The sequence below is a fragment of the Corapipo altera genome, unplaced genomic scaffold (assembly GCF_003945725.1).
Source record: "Corapipo altera isolate COAL_440 unplaced genomic scaffold, ASM394572v1 89, whole genome shotgun sequence".
Classification (NCBI taxonomy): Eukaryota; Metazoa; Chordata; class Aves; order Passeriformes; family Pipridae; genus Corapipo; species Corapipo altera.
Window position 1 is genome coordinate 120,683 of NW_020884968.1, and position 22,155 is coordinate 142,837.

At 38.1% G+C, this 22,155-nt stretch overlaps 1 protein-coding gene across 1 annotated transcript in view; it reads left to right on the forward strand.

Moving 5' to 3' along the window:
- STAC (SH3 and cysteine rich domain) overlaps positions 1 to 22,155 on the forward strand; it is a 73,094-nt gene that overhangs the window by 7,233 nt on the left and 43,706 nt on the right. The window contains exon 2 of the mRNA XM_027665044.1: positions 16,291 to 16,567. Coding sequence (XP_027520845.1) covers positions 16,291 to 16,567 — 277 coding nt within the window. The remainder of the gene's footprint in view (positions 1 to 16,290; positions 16,568 to 22,155) is intronic.

The following is a 22,155-nucleotide window of genomic DNA, read 5'->3' on the forward strand; positions in this document are numbered from 1 at the left end:
TTTCTGTCTTGGCTAGTAGATTCCCTTTCAGTAACATATTCAGTAATTTTAACAAAATCAAAATAGACACAATCTACCTTTGACCTAAAATATTTTCTCTGTCTAGAAAATTGTTCATGATTACAACTGGTCTAGGGGGATTTAACTTTTTTTGGTTTTGTTTTGCTTTTGAAAGATCCTCTTGAGGTCAGATCTACACATCTGTGTTTGCTGGTATCACATTTCCTGCTTCTTGACAGAGACCTCTATTTCACTTTGTATCATTTCTGTCTTGACAAAGCTTGTTAAGAAAACTTGTTTCTAGACTTGCAAAATAAAATTTTATAATAGAGTTTAACTGCTTTCTTTTCTCCCTTTTACCTCAACAGACACATTAATCTGCTTTTTTAATGTAATACCATAAATTTCTGCAACTTCTTTCCTATTATTCCTATTATTTTTCCCTAGGATCATGGTTCTGGGAAGAAAATCAGCTGAAGTATTTGCTGAAGTTCTGAGCCAGCCTTTTATCCCATCCTGACTGTACCACAGCCTTTTTCTTTCCCTAGCTTGAATCAATCCATTGACATTTCCTTCAATACTTTTGGAAGGATTCAATCAGCTTTTCTTGCAACTAATATCCTTAGATCTAAGGATAGTACTTGAAAGATCCAATTTTATTTGCAACCTATTTTTTTTTCTTTTTTTTCTTTCTCTTGTTCCCCTCCCCCCCATTCAATGTGGACTCTGCTTATTCCAAATTTCTTTTTTGAAGTAACTATTTTCAAGCAGTTTTCCAGGTCTACAAAGGCCCAGGCTGTTGCATAACAAGTGGTCATCTGGGTTCATCAGCACTCAGTACTTGCCGAGAGCCAGCACTTTTCATCAGATACAATGGCCTGTTTACACAGCTCTGCTGCTTTCCAGACCACTGCTAAGACATCCATACCTTCATACAGATACTAGTTCAGGTCCTTCTGCGTCACACTCCAAAGTATGATGTGGTCTAAAATATATCCCTGGTTATCTGAGAGTGCCAAAGTTTGGAATTTCTTCAAGAGAATGGAGAACATCAAGGGCTATACTTTTGAAATCCAAAATATGTCTTGGAGATTCTTTTTTCCCATGCCCCTTATTTAATTTAAATGAAAGTAAATCATAATCACTTGATAGAAGACTATAATTCTTTGTATAACAAACATTTCTCCTATTGCCTACCCAAGCCACTGCTGGATACTCCCGATGGGCAGAAGATTGCATATTTCATAAATTTATTCTCATGTTTTCCAGGTAGAGGATTAGTCTTTCAGAGGTGAGCATGAGTTGTGTATTCTTAACGCAGTACTCAGTCCTGCACAACTTCCAGTTGCATAGGCAAGCAGTCATTCAATGTTAAATGAGCACTACCTTTCTCAGGCAAGTGCTGAAGCATAAGCAAATTTTGCATGTTCATTAACAAAGAAGACCATCTGTGAAAATGAGAGGTCTATGTGTGAATGACTGAAATAATTTGATTTTGTTTTCCTTCAGCATATGCCTCTACTTGAGGAAACACCCTTGATTCAGTAGATCAAATGATAAAATAAATGCTTCTTGTCATGGAATTAAACTCATGGACCCTGGAAAATGTATTTACAGTAGATATCTGAAAAGCAGACTTCTCATGTCTTTGACATCAGCAGTTAAATATGACATATGGCTTGCATATCTTCTTATTTGTTAAAACAAAATTTAGTTTCATGTCTGTAGTCTCACATAAATGTGCTAGAGGTTCATGGAATTTTCTCATTAACAGGTCAACATTTCTTAGCTGACTTGTTTTTAAGTGATGAGAGTAGTTTGCTAAGCACTGTCAAATGGAAGTCTTACAGTTTTAGGGGCTGCAGTGGTGTTAAAAATATCACAGCATGAATAACTGCAAGAGAGAGGTATTTCCCAGCCACAGAAGGCTGTAAGTTCAATATGAAATTGCAGTCCTCTGTGAGGAACAGTGAAAATTTCAATGCTTTTCTTTTCTGTAGACATAATATGCTCCAATTCTGAGTGCCATTTAAAAGCTTGATTAAAATGCCACACATGCAATGTTTTATTAATAAAGATCATTTTAACAGTCTAATGTTCTGAATAGAAAAGGAAAATACAGCTGATCTATAGTAACTGATGATTAGGCTTAATTAAGAAAGGAGCAAAATACTATAAACTGGTATTCACAGAGCTATTAAAATCTGCACTTAAAATATTTTTTTTTAGCTTATTCAGAGTAAGACAAAAAAATGTCTACTTTGGAGGCACACCTCAGGTGAAAGAATTAATTCAACCTGACAGGATGTTATAGCAAATACTGTTGAATATTATCTTAGAGACAGACTTGCATCACCATCATCCTAGTATTTAACTTCTTTTTTTTTTTTTTTTTTACAAAAGTTGCTTATTCATAGTGAAGGGAGACATCAGCTTTTGTTGGCCAAGGGTCAGTTTCCTGGCATGATGCAAAAAAGTCACTTCCCAAAACACCACTAATATAGGTGTACCATTCATCTTTATTTACCAGTGTTTTCCCTGCCAGTTTAAATGCTGTGGTAGTGATTCTCAAAATCAAAATATCTTGAGGTTGAAATGAGAGGCTAAAAGCCTTGACCTAGCCTCAATTGCCTTTGTGCATACCCAGGCTGAGAAGTGGTCTTGGACTAGGCACATCTATCCTCACAAGTAAACAAAACATGCTAGGCAAAATTCAACATGGTAAACTTGTCAGACTGTCCGTGACTTTTGCACAGCTAAACTAAGAATCCAGTTGTTAAAATGTTTTGGGTTCATATGGGGTTTTAAAATGCACCTGCTCTTAAGTTATCAACCAGTATGAGTCAATCCAAGGATCCAGCATATACAATTTTTGTTGTACATCTTAGTGTACTTACTTATATTGTTTATAAGATTAGCTCATTTCTCATGTACGTTCACACATCCTCTTTTAATTTAAATCATCTAATTAAGGAGTTATTTACAAATAAAACATAAGGTGACTTAAATGATCTGCCAGACATTTCTGGTAATGAGCCTTCCAGTGAAATATCTGCTTGTTGAGTGCTTTATTTTGCTTATTTTTCAGTGTCAAAACATCTGGTTTTGAGGAATTGATTGCGTAGACTTTTGTCAGGGAGATTTCCCTCGTTGCAGGTGAAATTTACAATCAAAAGAGGAGAAAAAAATGCATTCTAGGATACATATGCAGCCCCATTTGTGTTTATAGAGCAACTGTGAGCAGATAAGTTAGTTGTTCAGACTCCCCATATTATAAAATGGAACACAGACCTCAGCTGTTTTGTCAAACATTTATTTAGAGGAAAAACCTGCTTTATGTGGTCTAAGTTAGCTTCTCTGAGGAGAAATCTCTTTCCACTGATCATAGTAGGCAGTTACAGCTGAGTTAAAAGCTCAGATTTAAGTAAGGTGAACACCACTTTGATTCTGTCAAAGCGAGGTCTTGAACCTTGCCTACAAAGACTGGTCAGCATCTGTTCCCCTGGCTGGCTAGTCTGTCTGATTTTCCACTTTTCTGCCCTCAGCTCTCTCAAAGACATTCTGAGAACCTGCAGTTGTTTTTTATGCCAACGTGGAACAAAATCATTCAAACTCTGAAAATTTTTTGCTAAGTGGAACTGCTGTTTTCCAGCCAGTCCTATAATGGAAAGTTATGCACCTATGACAAAAAGAGAGTGAAATGTGAGACTATCCAGGCTTCAAAACGTGAAGTGCTGCTATTAAACTGCAGCCGCAAGATGAATCATGTACCTGTTTCATGAAGTATGGGCACATAGGAGTCTTTGGCAGGTTCACAGCAGTTAGATCTGTCTCCTGTAGTTAGTCATAATGACAAATGGACTTCATCCTCCTCACCGTTAAGGATCCAGGCAAACAGTTAACTTTTTTGCTAGCTTACCCACTCGCTCTCTGCCTTTCAGTGTTTTTCTCTTTCTTTCCTCTCTGTTCCTATTCTCACACAAATGCTTTAATCTATGACCAGGCTCTCTGATACAATGAGTCTTTGCAGGAAAAATTCCCAGGTTTCCAAGCTTAGCCAAGTTTAAAGATTCCTGTTAAGAAAATGGATGGTGGTTCTTCTGTTAGGGGGAGGGGCCTTTTATAAACGCTGTGTGGATGCTGGTGCTCGTGCCATAAGAACACTTGAAAAAAAGCAAACCTAACAGTTTACGCTTTCCCTTTCACCTATACCCAAGCCACACCTGCTTTATTAACAAATAAATTACTTAAGTTTCATTTAATTTCCTCATACTATATGGTTTCGTGTGGTCTGTTCCTTGTATGTGGATACCTATTTATCTCTTAATTTAACCTTATGCTGTCTTTATATGTATATGCAGAAAACTACACATAAATTTAAAACCTAGGCAATGAAGTAATAGAAAACATTCTTTATGGAGAGGAAATGAGGCTGACTTCCTAGTCTTCCCATCTTGTCCCCTCCTTTCTGGGTAGGTAGCTGAAGGCCAATTCAACTCAGAAGATCAGTTTTCAACTGCACTGCCAGTGGAGGGCTTTTTAGCTCCTGCCTCCCCCCAGCAGCTTAGGCTCTCACAGACTTCCCCAGGCTGCAGTTCTGTGCTTCAACAGCACTGACTTTTTTAGCAGTTCCTGCCTGACATCCAAGAAAAATGCTCTGTACGTCTTCCTTAGAGATTATCAAAGCTAAAATGAATGCCAACAGCTGTAATAGACTTATGTGAATCCTGCTAGAATATAGACAAATTAAAAGCTTTTTACAAAGGTCAAAAAAAAAAAAAAAAGAGACAGTCAAACCTTACACCACAAATCTTAACAGAGTGATTTTCGTCTGAGGAGAATGTAGCTATGACTAGATGCTGGCCATAAGAACTAACCACTCAGTCTGGTAAAAAAAAATCAGTTCTTTTTTAAACAGAAAGCTAGCCTACTTTTTTTCTGGCACTATAGGAAATACATTGTAATAAATACAGTATTCCCACAGTAGCAATAGAGGTAATGTCATTTGGCCTTTACTACCATCTGCTGAATTCCAGAAAAGAACCTCAGAACCTCTCCTTTCCTTAAGTTAACATCACTCCAGTACAGTCACACTCACAGCCACTGCTTCATATAAAAAAAAAAAAAAAACACCCGATGGAAGAAAATTGATATATATCTCAGAAGTTAGCATTGTGTTTGCTCTTTAGTACAGCAGTAGACAGTAGCTGTTTCTGCTATAATATTTCACATGCCTTCTAGACCAGTGCTATTTGGCTGATATCACAACTTGCACCTACTCTGACAGTAGAATAGACTAGACAAAGCGAAGCTCTTCATGGAAATCCCCCCTCTTACATACGATTCATATTCATATTCTTTAAACTCTCTCTGTTCTAACTTGACTTTCCTTTCCCCTTCCTTCTCTTTCTTTGCTTTCCTGTCTACCTGAATCCCTCACGCAGCCCCATGCAATATGTTGTTCCTGTTGAAGTCACTGATATTATTTTTTCAGACAAGCCTTCGCAATTTTACTGGTTCAAGATCCCTGACTTTCCTACTGAATCAGTAACTCCTATTAAATCTGTTGGTATCTTATGTCAATGCCAACAGCTCTTTTCTCTCTCAACACCAAAATTATGAAGCTTCATTTATTAGGTGAACACAACATCATGACAACATTATAGGCTTTTTTTTTCAAAATTGTTATTACTATTATTAGATGTTCATGTGCAGGATTTCATTAGCAGCAGTTTAACTTTAGAGAATTCTGAGGAATTTAAAAAAAATTCTTAATATTCAGAAAAAAATGTAGTTCTTCAGAAAGAGTTATAAATTCTCTACCATACTATTTGTGGTATTCTCTATTAACTATATTCTTACATGAAACCAGCTGTCTCAGTATCAAACCACATTTTTGCAGTTCAAACAGTCGTAATCTTGAAATTTGATAGAGGTAATTTGAGAAGGAAAGTTGTGCAGCTGGTGAGGATAAAAATAAAATGTTTTTGTTTTGCAGGGTTGATCTTGGAACAATAACTGGCTAAAGATATGTTCAGCAGCTTGGAGGTTTAGGAAAAAATATAAAAGAAATGGATTAGCCTGAGGCAAAAGGAGTCAAAGATATATGACAGATCTCATGCATAACAGCTCTTGTTAGTTAATATCTCTAAATATATGTATTTACATCATCAACTTCTTGAAGCAATATTTAGGCCTTCAAGCATCTCCATAAAGTGCCAAGTAACTGTGTGCCATATATATGACAATATCATCATCAAGTTAAACAGATTTTCCATGTGGATAGTTGGCCTATCCTTTATATAGGACATTGAATGACTTTTTGCTGGGCATGACTAACGTGTAATAACAAGAAGACTAAAGACAGACTGAGATAGAAACTTTCTGTACCAGTAACAGATTCCTTGGAAACTGTATTACAAGGATGATTTTTCAAAAAAATTTTGGAAATACTTTTTGAACATTAGAAAGTTACTAGAGTAGATGTGTTGAAAAGGATAAATGCACATCATAAGTTACACTTTGTGAAGAGCTTTAATGGAAAATATACCAGATCTGGACTGCATCTGGAAATAAACAGACCTTTGTCATGGTGGACAGTAAGATAACTGGATGTACAACAAATAACAAGGGAGATGTTATCAAGGTAGGAAAAAATTTTAATTGGCACGGCATTTGTTATGTATGTGGTAGTTTCTATAGGACTTTAGAACTGAAAATACCATGTGAAGGAAACTCTGTGGATACCCAGGTGAAGCCTTGAGAAGCCCAGAAGATTTAACAAGCCTGACAGCCTGTGCTGTCAGCTCTTCCTCCAGATCAAGGGCTTCATGCCAGAGTGGTGCCAGGGCAGCGATGTGCATCAGAACCATATGGGTCCTGTTAGACTTGTGGCATTAGAACAGGGGTGGCTACATGCCCTGGCCTCCAGAGTAGCTGGCAAGAAGCAGTGTTCACATGACAGGACAGCTTTAGTTTTCAGGAGGGATAAGAGGAAGATGAAAGGTAGCAAATTTGCTACCAGATTGCAAAAATATGCACAAGAAGAGGAAGGGAACCATGAAAAAGAAAAACTGGAAGGCAACCAACAAACACTGCTAGTATTCTGTAAGGCATAAGTTCATATGCCATCTCCCACTGAGAATTATTTGAAATGGAAACATGGAAACGAGCTGTAAAATTTGGATCTGAATCTCTGTTTGTGGATAGGCAGCAAAAAAGGAAGTGCAGAAACCTGTGGAATCAAGTAAGCCAAAATATCTGTGTGGGGGCTTCTTTTAAGCCGATAGGCCATACAACACACAAATTCTGGCATTGTGCCCTCATTTTCTCTTTGAAAAACGAAGTAATATCATCTCAAAACATATTAGCTAAACAAGAATTGGACAGAATTAATTCACACAAAGTATGAGTTGAAACAAGTGTCTAAGAAAGACAAAAGAAGTAGGAGCATATGTGTCCACTGGATCTATCTATATTTGGTTGTAGAGGAGTAGAGATTGAAAAAGATGGCTTAAGAAAAAGAGAAGGGAATTAAAAAGTTGAATAAATTCGGCCATGTAACAGAATATCCAATCTGGCCAGGTGTTTTTTCAAGCTCTGCATTCAGAAAGCCTTTGTTTTTAATGTACAGTGTAAAACATTGAAAAAAATTTATTTTGAAAACATACAAACAAAAAAACTCAACGACCCAGGCAAACCCTGAGCTTCACTCTGGAAACATGCTCTCTGGAGTCAGCGGGAGTTAGAAGTAAGCAAAGACTTTAGGATTTGGCCCAATGACAACAACTTTGTTGTAGAGCTGAGCACTTACATGTTTTCATTGCAAAGCATTTTAACAGTGTAAGTTTTGAACCCCAGAAGTAAGAGTGGAAACACTGACAGAATATTAACTATAACAGCTCCTGGTAGATCTCTGTCTTCCTTTTTGTTTTAAGATGATACAAATGTGATAATACAGTATGTGGGTTGTGGTGTTCATGTTAATTTGCCCTGAGTTAGTATCAGCCTCCCTGCCAGATGTATTTCCATATTTGCTTCAAGAGACATACTACCATTTAAAGTATTATATAAGAGCTAAGTTTAAAAAAAAAAAAATAAAAAGAAGAGGGAAAAAAGAAAAAAAAAAAGGAAAGAACAACAAATGGGTAAAATAAATTAGTAGAAACTATTGCTATAGGTAGCCCAGCATTTTTAAGCAGAACATTGTTGTGTTTGGTCTTTTTTAAAGGTCAAGGGTGTCGTATTAAGCCATAAGATCAATAGTGGAGATGCACACTTCATAGATGGACAGATATGAGATACAGTCAAGGATGCTTAATCTTACATTCGCAATCACATTCGTTCCAGATTATTCATGAGAAGGAAAAGAAGCAAAACTCAGGTCCTATTATTATCATTCTTGAAGGCTCTCAGCAGGCATACACCAGTGTAGCTTCTTTCACCTCAGCAGAGCCTCCTGGATTTATATCACTCTGAACCCTAGCCTTTTAACCTCCAAATTTCATCATGCCACTTCCTCAACAGCAAAGATTAGTAAATGACTGAATCAGTCGTTAGCAAAGGGAAATTGGTGTTCCATTCAGAAGCTGACATGGAAAAGAGCTGTTCAAAAAGAGCTGCAAAATGTGGGATTCCCAGAAGTGATCTCAGAGATAACACTCCAAATGCCTTCTACATCAAGAGGCAAGAGATAACAACATCCTAATGGGGACAAAGTATAGACATGGCCAGCTGCTTAGCAACCAGGTGCCTGAGATGAGCCCCAAAGTACAAAACAAGACGTTGTAAACACCTACCTGTCTTGAAATTGAAAGTACAGGCTGTTTTTTAAAAAAAAAAAAAAGGGAAGTACTGTTCTTAACTATCTCATTTCCTTCATGAGCTTTCCTTTTGATTTCATGAGAAATGACTGGAGGCAGCTCAATTGTCAGATCATGAAAGGGAGACACGAGGCATACAGAGGTCTACACCAGACACATTTCATAACCTGAATTATAAAGGACCTCCTGTAGCTGGTGCCACCGATTTTGGAATAGTTATTTAGCAACAGGGAGAATATAATCCTGGGTATAGATAGATGATTTGTGATCTTTCCCTCTGTTCCTGAGAAAAGCAGCTCTTTTTTTACTAGGTGAAGCAGGAGAGGAGATGAAAGGGACAAAACATTTCACAACCCCCATATAAAACAAGCAGCAGGCTTTTGTTACGTCTGAACTGTTCCTTAGTTCAATTTGTAAAGTGTTTTTATTTATGCACATGTTGGCAAAGAAGGAAGAACTGATGATCTTTCAGCTCAACACAGTGAACCCAGTAGATCTTACTTTGGGACTGTTAATCTGATCTTCATTAATCAGATTATAAACTTTGGAAAGCTACAATACAGCTTCTCTGAAAGATATTGTGAGTTGTTAGCTCGAAATACTGCAAAATTGAGAAAGATTCTTTGCAGAAGCAGGCTGAACACGAGCCATGGTTAAGTGATATTGCAAACATTTTCCCCAAAATGAACTTAAATCAAACCTGTTAGGAAGTTTGAAGAAATATTGATATAGAACAGATCTCTCAGGAAGATGATGTAATACACACTCTTTTCTTTCTAGATTACCCTTTCTAATATAGTGTGATTAAAAGAAATCAAAGGAATACACCAAAATAGGGCTGTTCAAAAACAGAGCAGCAAAAATGCTGTTAGGTACAAAATTTGAGGGTTTATTTGTGGATTTTACTTAGATTTTTGATAAAAAAGCCTTACATTTTTCTGCATTTTCATGCATACAAGTATCATTGCATTTATTTTATGTGTTTTGTCCTTTTTATAAGCTGTTTTAAGCTGTTTTAAACTGTTTAAATTACTGTGAGACTTTTGAAGTTACTATGAAAATATAATTTAACAGGGAAGTTAATGTGAGCTCTGCAAGTCACAGTTGCAGAATATCTACTAGAGTGTTTACTCTTTTTATGCCTTAGGACTAAGTAGAATGTTCTGAACACAACAGAGACAGAAAAGGAGTTCCCTGAGATTTGGTGGCAATTGGTCTAGTTAATAAATTCTGTTTCCTCAAACCTATCACTCCCTGGACTGCATTAGTTTATCCTGTCACATCTTATGCTGAATTTGAAGGAATACATGAAGGAATTTGGAACACAAAGGAGAATTTCTTATATTTTCAGGCCTTAAAACTTTCAGCACTTTATTTCACATTTCTCTCAATACAATATTAAAGCAGACAGTTTGATTGTTTACTTTTTACAACGATAACAAATATATTTGTTCTAACGCCAGCTATGCAATCTGTTTGAGAAAACACACAAATATAGTAGGTAGCAGACTGTGCGATAATAAACACTCTGTCTTTGTCTATGGTGGATTAAAAGAATACAGATTCCAAGAAAGCTGGCTAGAGCAGACACAACTACATGGTAGGGCCAGATTCTCAGACTGTATAAATCAGCTACAATTGAAGTCAATTTAGCTAATTCAGATTCTACTAGTAGGGTATTTGGACTACTTATTATTTAGAAAGAAGAATGTAGAAAAAGAATCAGTTTTGCTTACAAAATTTTTCATGGGTGCTTTGGCAATAAACAATACCAACTCCTTAAGTATTAAAAATATCCTTTCATCTTGGTAATGCTATAAGACATGGTACTTCTCTCATCAGCAGGCAAATACATATATTGTTTATGAAATTGCATACTGCCTTTAGGTAATTTTGCCCATTAAAATGCCAAGACAGCGGATTTTCAGATCAAATCCAGCAAAAAAACCACCCTTTTCTGTCCTCAAAAATCACTTACTTTTGTATCCCTCAATTTTAAGAAGAAAATCATTAGCCCATGAATCAGCAGGGCTAGCTGAAGCTTAGCAATGCCGCCTGGCTAGCTTACACCCTGGTAACACCCAATCCTTCAACAAAGCTAGTAAACAACTGAAGTATATTCTGAGAGCTGCTAATACAAATTGAATGTTCCTTGACCCAGAAAATAGACTGTACTCGGTAGAGGAGATACCATTCATCAAGACTTTTGTTCTCTCCCTTATTTGAAAGGCTTTTGGTCTGCATCCATTTTGGTAATAGCCCAGGTACCTGACGTGCTCTCTAGCAAATCTACACAACATCGTCTGAGCTTTATGTGTTGAAGTCCTTCTTTTATAACAAAGTGAGAGTCAAATAATCTGCAAATTTGCTCTAAAAAACTGCAAGGAAGAAGCGGTTCCTTACAGAAGGTGGATGTTTATCTCACGGCAGAGTGAAATCTGCTGACAGAGCATTTTTAGTCTGCATACTAAACAAAATAGCTATGTTTTACAAGAACTGCAGGATTCAAACTGGCTTGATGGTTCATTCCAACTCTGTTAATATCCTGTATTACTTGTAATGGATCTAATGATATTGCTAACAGCAGTGTAAAGAAAGGGATAGAGAAGAGCAAGCAATATTTTTTGTTTGTTGCTAGCACAGTAACAATACAACAGACAGCTGATGTCTGAAAATGAGGGCTTGGTTGTGTGGTCAGTCAGTAAAGTTCAGTTGATGTGTGGCTCATTTGTTCATTTCTCCTGGAAGATAGTTAACAGTGGAAATGTATAAAAATAGTTTCCTCATTGGTCTATGCTGCACAGGAGCCTCTGCTGCTGGCAGGGGTGTTAGCAGTTATTGAGAAGGGAACAAGACCAAGCATGCTGGGAAACAAGCTGATGTGGGCAGATTCCATGAGGGTTACCCTGAATGCCAAAGCTCATGGCCCAAGCAAACATAATAATATAAAGTAATACAATATAGACTTTGACCTCCTAGTAACCATCATACACTGAGATCACTAGGGACAGAGTTTCAGGAAGGGGAATGAAGCATTTGTGCATAGGATGTGGTGGGAGTGAGGCTTTCTCTGAGTTTTGGATGATGAGAAAGCGTGACAAAGAAGTTGCGTTAAGAAATGGTGAAGGCATAAGGGACACTCATCGTAGCATTTTAGTTTGATTTGAGAGTGTGTTTTCAAAGTAAATCTCCCAGTGTTGAGATTGTTGCTACTCACCTCACTGTGGTTCTTGTGCTCTATGCACAGGCTGCATCTCTTGGAGGTTTGCTTGTGCTCCAGGTGTGCACAGAATGCATTCCAGTACTGATGGGCTGGGATGGTTCAGAGTAGAGTACTGTGTCCTGAAATGAATGCAGTGGGCATGCTGGGTCCTCAATAGACCCAGTCTGCTTCTACAGAGCCACACTGACTGTCAGTGTAAACAAGCTGGAGAATCAAAAGAAAAAGAGTTTCTAGATATCAGGGAGCAGTTAAGAGCCTGAAGAAAGAACTCTGCAGGGTGCACAAATATCCTTGTAACTGCAAAGCTATAAAACAGCACAAATCATTGGTATCTTTCCAAAATCAATGGGAATTTCTTAAATGAAAATTGTAGAAAAGTGTTGTATACTTCTAACTATTACATAAAATGAAGTCTCAGTGAGCTCAAGTGCAATGCCCATTCACAGCAAAAGCAGTTGGCACCTAGCTAGGAATGAATTTGAATAGCTGTTCTTTTGCTGCCTCCTCTTTTCTGCTTATAGCAGCTAAAGAGTTGTAGTATAGGGGAATTAGGAACAGAGGAGGTGCTGATAGGCTGTGGTTTGTCAGAGTTTCTTGATCCCTTGAAGCTTGAACATTCAGGGACTCAGAAAATTTGAGATTTTACTGCAAGATACAGAAAAAAAAGCTTAATTAATCTCTGAGGCTGAGCTATTGCCTTGCCTGTGGGGTTAGAATGTGCAGTCACCGGGAGCCTGTGTGACTGATAAAAAGCTTTTAACTAGAGACAAACTTTTTTCCTGCACTCTAATTTCAAACTACAGGAACAACCTGGACTTAATGGCAAGGGTTCATGTTTCTGAACTCTCAAAGTTGTGAAGTCTTCTGATGCTACCCCAAGTCTAGAAAAACTCCTGTGCGTCTGGGAATTTTATTTTTATTTAAATGAAAGCTAATTTGAGGTCTTGCTTGCAGAGGAGAAAATGTGAAAGGATTAGGAGACTTATTTCAAATACATTTCTTAGACCTGTTTTGTGCTTGGTTTAAGGTTTTATTTAATTCTCAGTACATGATTTTTCACTGAAGTGTTGAAGTAAGTACTGAGTGTAGAACAACCCTAGCCACAGGTTTTTTCAAAAGTTTGGTAGTGATTCTTCCTAAGATTTGACTTTGAACTCATTCACTCTGCAGAAAGAAAGTAAAAATAATAAAACTTGCATACGTTCGTCTCTACTGAGAGATTTGAGTCCTGCCTCAGGTGAACACTATAGCAGCTCTATTAGAAGCTGGTGGCATTACAAGTGCTTGAAATCAGTTTAGAGCAGACCAAAATCAGGCATATATTACATACCCGTATTTAATTACTTTTGAAATCTTGCAATAAAAGAACAGCAAATTTTGAAATAAGGAGATTGCAATGTTTAAGTAAGGGAAGCAATGCTCACTTGACTGTGGCATAATAATCACTTAAGCTTTTATGGTTTTATAGTTTATTCTAACTGTATAACAACCTGCCCTTGTCCTTGCTTGAGCCAACTTTTCCTGAGTAAACAATCACATACCAGTACCCTATTTCAAATTCTCTCATGGACCTAATATGAGAAAGGAAAATTGGATCTAATTTTAAAACCTGATGCCAGTCTTCTATTGCTCTGTATACTCTCGCTCATGCATGAGGGTTATAAAACACACTGATCTGAGGGGTACTTTTTGACAGTACTGATGAAAGTGTATAATTAGGTGTGCAAAATGCTAAATGTTGCCAACATTCTTCATTCTTGCATAGTCACTTCTGTACACATATAACCTATTTGGGATATAATAGTCCCAGACTTCAACTGGTGTTTTAGGTAGGCAATGTAAGCCAAACATGTAGGTGTCTTCCAGTCTAAATGCAAATGAGAATAAAATCTGTATTTGGCTAATGACAAGGATGCCCATCTTGTCTGGGAATTATTTAAACACATGAACACAGTACAGTGCTCAGGGAACCTCAGAGAGGACTATTAGCTTGTGCAGAGATATCTGTCAAATCTGTGAAGGTAACTTGGTCAACTCATTCTTGAATATGTGTCCTCTGAACATTCTGGATGGGGATGCATGGAGTACACACAGTTTCATGCTCACCTTAGTGTGTTTGTATTTCTTTGGGCACACATAGTCTTAAAGCTGGACTACCCTTCTTTGGAAAATTGTTGACTTTTCTGCCTGGGGGAGGAAAGGTCATTGATACATCCCTTGACTGGCAAATGGCTGTGCATAGCAGAATGGAATAAGGATAGTAAATGCAGAGCTTCTTCAAATATACTGCCTACATTGTCCGAACTAGCAGGACAGTTCTTTTATTATAAAACCAATACTGTATTGCACAGCTTAGTTTTCTTTCTCTGGCAGAAGTAGTGTTTTGAAATTTAATTAGCTTCATGTGGCACTGTAGAAATGGATGGCAAATCAATAATGGATGCCATTTCAGTCACCTTGTGGTGTTGTAATTCTCTGTGTTTTGCTACACTAATTAGGTCTGACTTCAGTGAGAAGTGTTTCAGGAGCAAGGGGGTGAATTATTGCTGAGTTCCTGGCTGTCACTGGGGAGATGAAGTAATCTCAGAACAGAATAACCTCGGTGATTTCAAGAGGTGGTAACTTAACATTCAAGAAGAAGAGAGAAGATCTCACATTCTGATGGTGCAGTTGTACAGTGATTTTTGGGCTCAGTCAGCCCATAGCTTAGGCTTCAGCTGAAAGAGCTTCAGAAACCATAAACAGGACTTAACTCATAGTTGGTATCTAATGACTTAATTGCTCTTATTTTCATATTCCCCTAGAGACTGAGAGTTTCTTGCAAATAGATGTTTCCTTCATTTGAACCCAAGGCTCCTCCTCTGAAACCTGAGTGAGTTGTGGGTGAGAGTTGTACATGTGGGATGGGTCCCAGGTTCTGACCCCTCACTACTCCCAAAGTCACTGTGGAGGAACAGTTCGAGAAGCAGAATACAGTTTGTTTCTGTGTAACAAACACTGTTAACTGGAGGCAATGGCAACTCCTTGTCCATTCATTTGACTCGGGGAGTTTATTGGGACACACTGGGAAGAAAGCTGGTGTCTCCCTCTCCAGGAACAAGCTACTTTTGAAGGTGGAAGAGAGGCATCCTCCCAGGATATCTTGCCTCTCCTCTCCAACAGCGTGCTTTCAGCTGCATCATAAAGAAAATGGGTAGATCAGGAATAGAATTTAGGGAGAGCAAGTGCTCTGAGGCCAGTAAGTCAGTGTGACGGACCGGTCCCATGCTTTTTTTGGAAAGCATGTGAACTCCTTCCCTTTATATTAGTGTGAATTATGGTTCCCAATCATCATTGCTTCTAACATAAACAGTTTCTAATATAAACCATTCTGGCTGCTTACCACAGACAGCCTGAGCAACATGGAAAATTTCAGTCGTTACCTCACAGTCACCCAGAGAATAGCAGCAGTGATTGAAATTATTTTGCAGTGGTTAGAATAATGCTGAGTGAAACGTGATACAGGGTTATTTGCACTTCAGAGAAGGTAAATGTGAAGTAGATGCAGAGCTGGCTTTCCTTTTACCTGGCCTCTACTTGTGGGCTCTTGGAGTTGTCAAACCCACAAATTTGTGTGACTGATAGCTTGATAGCTTCTGTGCCTCACCTAGTGCCCTTCTTCACCTTATATAAAATTGGGAGATGGAGGGGAGGGTTGAAGGATGAGAGGATTGCTGATATAGCACAAGACAGCGGTCAAAACTGCATATAAACTCTTTTTCTGCCAAATTCAAGAAATTTAAGTATATTAAATATATTTACTGAGTTCACTAGTCTTGTACTGCCATTTAACAGCTGTTCCTGTAATGGCTTTACAGGCTGCTTAAATACTATTAGAGTATGAATAATACTCTAAGTTCCCTCATGCTTGAATACAAAGGATATATTTTCCAATGCATACAACTTTCAACAGCACCTCTACACTGTCATACCTGAAAGTGAAGACCAATAGAAGCATTCATTAGGGCTATCAAGTTTATTGGCTGTCGGAAAGCATCTGTAGTGTAGTTTGTTTTCTGGTTCGGATCTGCTTTCTTTGCTCAAAAATTGCCATTTAAATGCTAAAGTCAATTTTATTGTTCAGGTGGTTCAAGGTCTACCAGTGGCCTCTAGGTTCACTTGGCAACAGTACACCCCAAAACCAGGAGCCTTGCATCATTTTTTAAGTAGAAGAAGTAGTGATTATAACTGGCTTATTTATTGCAGCTGCAGAAACTGAAGCGATCACTCTCCTTCAAGACAAAAAGCTTGCGGAGTAAAAGTGCAGACAATTTCTTCCAGAGGACTAATAGCGATGTGAAACTGCAAGTAGACTTGATGCCTGAGGTGAGCACAAGCACTGGACAGCTCCCCAACTCAGAAAGCCAAGCATCTTCTCCCACGAGAGCCCAGCAGCTGTCAGAAAACAACAAGAGTCACATCTTCCAGGAGCACATCTTCAAAAAACCCACCTTCTGCGATGTCTGCAACCATATGATTGTTGGTAAGAAAAAATATTTTAAATCTGTGTGGGTGTCCATGCTAGAACTTGCAGGATGACCTTTCCATAGCTTCTGTGAGCCCAGATGCCTACTTGAGAATATTCATGCATAGAGACTTATGTCACATCTGCCACAGGTTAACACAAGTTCTATATTTGTTGACAGATGCCTTGCCTTGTAGACACATACTGTTGTCACAAATTACAGGTGAGGGATTGAACTACAGTCAAATTCCTCTGTCACTCAGGTTATATTGAGTACCAAGCACAAGCTCTCTTGTATGTTACACTAGAAGAAGCAGAAATCCATCTTGCAAATTTGTGTCTGCTATCCTCATTTTTTCCCACAGTAGTAATTCTAAACTCTCCTACTCCTTGTGTCTGCTGTATTGCCCCCAGTTCCCTTTCACTGTGATGACCATGCCTACCTCCTCAACTATCTCACTGTCATCTAACTGACAAGAAGTAGCATCTGCTGGGTGAGAGGCTTTGATCTGCTTCTGTGTGTGTGTGTTGACTGTCTAGGACACATGTTTTGGGAGACCAGGTCAACAGAACAAATATAACAGCTGAATTTACACTGCAGACTTTCTTGGGATCCTTCTGCCTGATACCTGTTGTGCACAAAACCTCACACTAACTTTATACCTTTGAAAGATAGGCCTGTCTGCTCTCTGAAACTGTTCATGAGTATGTTAGTTCCTACCAGGGACTGACTAAGTGACATAGAGGAACTAATTTTATTATTCTCTCTAGTGTGCAGAGAAAAACTCCATACTGCGCCCTTCTTGTAAGGTAATTTTCAGTGCAGTCTGAAGACTTAAAAGCCGGCTTCATTCAGTTCGTCTGTGAGGCCGTACAAAGACAGATCAGGAAAGAAGTGCAAGTGGCTGGAGGTGTAGAACATGAATGGTCACCAATGTGGGAAGCTGCAGGAGTTGCTAATCAGAAATCTGATCCTAGAAATTCACATCCTTGTGGCTAGGGTGTTGTGCATATGGTTTGGTTTTCTTGCCTACTTATTATCTAGTTGTCCCAGAACAGTAGATCAGGAATGAATTCAGTGGCAGTTTACACATGTGAAAGTGAGTGACACAATTTCCAAGTTTTAAGGCAGGATAAGAAGTTAAAAACTGGTTTAGCTTCATGTAGAAGCAGTTAGGTCTTTTAGTACAAAATATTGTCTGTAATTTGTCTAGCTTACTGTAAGAAATTTATATCCCCTGGCATGGAAGTCACTGCCTTTCAGCTAACAGTATGGTAAGTTCTTGAAAGATACTGATGGGATTGCTCAACATTTTTCAGATGAGGGTGCTCAGTGGAACACTCCCCATTTGTGTGAGGAACTCATGTTCTTTGAAAAAGGCAGCTGTCTACAGAACATTAAATCTGATGCAAGACAATCATGCTTCCATAAATTAAATCATATCCTCTCTGCACCACAGCTCTACTAAATCCAAGGAAACTGAGGAATTTTTGTCCTAAGTTTTCGGTATTATTTTCCAGTCTTTTAAGTTTTTTTCTACTTGAAGTGGTAAAATAAATAAAAGAGAAGGAGTAAAGCATCAGTATCAGGGAACTTCACAGTCCAGAGATTGAAAGGAAGTCTGGAAGACTAGTTACTTGAAATAACTTTATAAATGGAAACATGCCCAGAACTTGTCTGCTGTTGTAATGTGGATGGATGTTCTATCAAAGCTTAGTTTCACAAATACATACTGCAAATATAAGTTCATTGCATTTCTGGTAGTTTCTTGTGAGGTTGTATGGAGATTAGTATCGTCACAAATCTGCACAACTCAGCAATAGTGTTTCAAAATACTTCTGCTCAAGATGGATTATTACTGGCAGCAAACTTTGCAGGGAGTAAATCCAGTTCATAAACATCCATGCCCCTCTCCTTTGCTGGGCAATCTGTGTCCGCCTGGAATAGGAAAGTCCTGAAGCATAGCTCCAAGCTTCAAAACATCAGCTTTAACCCCACCTGCCTTCTGAACTTTTTCTTCTATCCTCTGAGGGTTTTGTTTTTCTGTTCTGTATCTCAGCCACTTCATTAGCTAAAGAAACCTTTTATAATTGCTGAAGAAGCTAATGCAACCTATTTTGTCTGGTGGCAGTCTGAGTCAGGTGAATTGTTCTGACCTCCTCCAGCTCATCGTTTCTTGGAGGTAAGGCAGGAAAGATGTTAGGAGTTTTACCTTATAATGCCTTAAAGTCTAGATGCCCTGATTCTCATAGACAAACATCTTTCTATTCCTGTACTCTTCTCTTTGATCCTTACTGCAGTCATGCCTGGTTTTGCTGAATTATATTTTAAACAGCATGGGAGATCTAGATGTTACTGTTTGCAGTTCAATTAATCCATATAAGTTATGCAGTTGTTGCCTGTGGGAAGGTGAAGCAAAGCAGGCAGCTTTTCAGGAAACCCTGTCAAAGCATGCTCCCAAAGGCAGACTGAAAAAACTTCACTTCTGTTCTGGGACTCTGAATTTACGCTTGTAACATGGAGCCTATTTATCCCCTCTGTGTGCATTTTTCGTGGGCAGTGACATTTAAGAGTAATGAGTCTATGGCTTTAAATTCCTTATTGATGAGAATAAAGGCAAAGACAGACACATGTTTTGAAGACTGAAGGAAAGAGTCCAGGAAAATCCAGTTTTGACTTTAGATGGTTTTAATTTTGCCACCAAGAATGATGCCAGGTTCACCTTAAATGGCTCTCTGATCTATGAACTAAGCAGCTCTGGTACAGGGCAGCGTGATGAACTGTGCATAGCATGAACTTGTAGTGCGCGCTTCAATCTCACATGGCACACTCCGTCTGTAGCTTCAGAGTGAGCAGGACACTGGGAGCAAAGGCAGCAGGCTCCCCGTGCTGCTCTTTTCACAGTGAAATTGAAGTCTGTGAAGCTTTATCTTCCTACAAAAAAATATGTTCATCATCTCTCCTTGACTGTTGGGCAGTATGAGCCAAATATTGCCTTTGGGATGCAGCCCGTATGCCTGTTTGTTCATTTGACAGAAGTACAGTCAGAAGATAAAGGCCAAATACATGAATTGTTTTCAGCATTCAGAGGATGATGTTTACTATGATCAGTATAATGTAAACCTAGTCATTCAAAGGTTTTTTATGCATCCCAGAGTGCAGTGCAACATATTCAAAAGAAACCCTTTTTATTGATTTGATTTCAAAAAAGAAAAAACCAGTATTAATAGTGTGCTTCATACCTCACGTTGAAGGCAGGAGCCAAAGTGTAACTACTATCTGTACAAGACTGGGAATCAATTTCCACTTCAGTAAACAGAAGAAAAATTTGATACAGCAGCAGTAATTTTCTCTCAAATGAAGTAAGGAAGGAAACTTAAAATTCAAGGGAGGTTTGAAGAGTGCACAAAGGATCCATTTTACTATAATGGGGGCTTCTTACGGTGTCGAATACTGCAACAAGATCATCAGTTCTAATAATTAATTCAACAGTAATAATTCACGTAATTTCAGAGCAAATCAATAGTGTCTTGGAGCAGATTCTGTACTCCTTTCTCCCACTCAGTTTTGCTGCTGTCAGTGCTTAGTGTTCATTAGTTTAGGACTGAGGTTTCAGCTCCATGGTGTATTACATATTTTCCTAAACATATCCACCCTTGAACATCCTCTCACAGTATGTTTCTTAGAAAACTATTAATTTACTGTTCTTAGTAGTAATATTTATTACTATTTTAATATCTATCCTCAGCAAGGGAAAATTTTGAAAATCAAAGGACCTATGGAATGTATCACTAGGTCGTCATTTAGAAGACACTGGTTTTTTGCTTCTTTTTTTTTTTTATTTTACATCACAGTGAAAAGAAAATCAAGTCAGAATACCTCTGAGTTGATTCATGTTTCTGCCATTTTCTGTGTTTAGCAAGAATGTGGTAAGCTTTGGCAATGGCAAATAAAGGGAGGCAAAACTACCTAGCACCAGTAAAGGTAGATACTATTAAATTAATGTTGCATCAGATTACAGTCTAAAACTATGCTGATCAGAAGTAAGTTCTTAGTTGTCTTCAGTCTCTGATGTGTCATCAGTCATCTCTGTGATACTTTACTATTGAAGAAAATATGATGTCAGTACTCTACAGTTGAAAAATATTGTGTTTTTTAAAAAAACCCCTCCATCTGTAGACTTCTCAACATTTTACTCATTTGCAGATCATTTCCTGTGCTGATTCACATGGAAAAAATGTTATTTTCCACACATTCCAAGCATATGACATGAAATTAATATATTCCCATCTAAGTCAAATATAAGTAATGCAGCAAAAAATAAGGCACTTTGCTTTTGAAAATAGATTACTTTAAAGTCAATCCTTTAAAGCTGTGTTTTAAAGAAATAGTTGCTCATTTATGGCAACATCACTGTATATTTATTTGTGTGTCAAAAGTGTACTTAGCTGTTTCATTCTTAACCTTAGCTCTGGCACAGGATTTTATCCAAACACCTGTTTTATTGACACCTGTTAGAGTATGTTTGACTGGAAAGACATACTAGAGAGCCACAAACTTTCAGAAAGACCAGACAAAATTGTGCTCTACAGTATCCAGTAACTGTCAAAACCAGGTCCTTCTGGATCATGCCATCACTGGCTTAGGTGCCTGAGATGTATGCACTTACAGATGCTCTCAGGGCAACTAGTTTTCTGGTTTGGATGCAGATTCTCTAGACCTTTGCAACTTTGGAGGTAAATAGCTCAGTAGCTGTCTTCTCAAGGAACTAACCAGGTTAGTTAGAGAAACCTGTAGAAAATAAACAAGAAAGTAAAAAAATAAAACCAAAATATAACTCTAGCATAGACTTTCAATCTATTAATCAATAGACTTAAGCAGTGAAATTGTGCTATCCCTTCATCATTGACTCACTCCTACCACCGTCTGTTCTGGTTTAGCCAGTCATTCTGGAGTTTCAAACAACCAAGGAAGTACCATGAATAATTCTTTCTCAGCACGTCATTTAAAAGCAGCCTGTATTTCTTTATTTCACTGTGCAGTTGTGGCTACTAGAACTTTCAACCACTTTTATCCCCAAAGTTATACTGGAACATCCTCCATAAAATTAAGCTCAAGGCTGATAATTTGTCCCAGTTTTTCAAATGCTGGAATAAAGGAAAAAAAGAGGTCTAGATTGGAACCTTGGTCCCCATTTTTCATTAGTTGCTGTATCTGAACCTCTCCTCTTAGACTATCAGTAAGTGCGACTAATAAGTACTGGAAAAACTCCATGGTTTGAGGAAGTGTTTATATAACTGTAATTTATGTGGATGTTTATTAAATATAGCAAAATTTCACAGGAACTATGACACAGTACTTTCTGCCTCCAGTCTGATCAGCTCCCTCATAAAGAATATGCTTGACTTTTTTTAAGCTTGCTGCCTCACTTCTTTAAGTAGGAATTCTGTTTTGATCCAAGCCTGCCTTTATTCAGTATTACCCAGGTAGACAAAGATACCATAAACATTCACAGATTGATCACCACTGCTTGGCAGCTAGAAAATGTAGAAATACTCTTAGAAGCATGGCTATAACTGAAGCTGTTTTTCCAAGGCTATGGTAG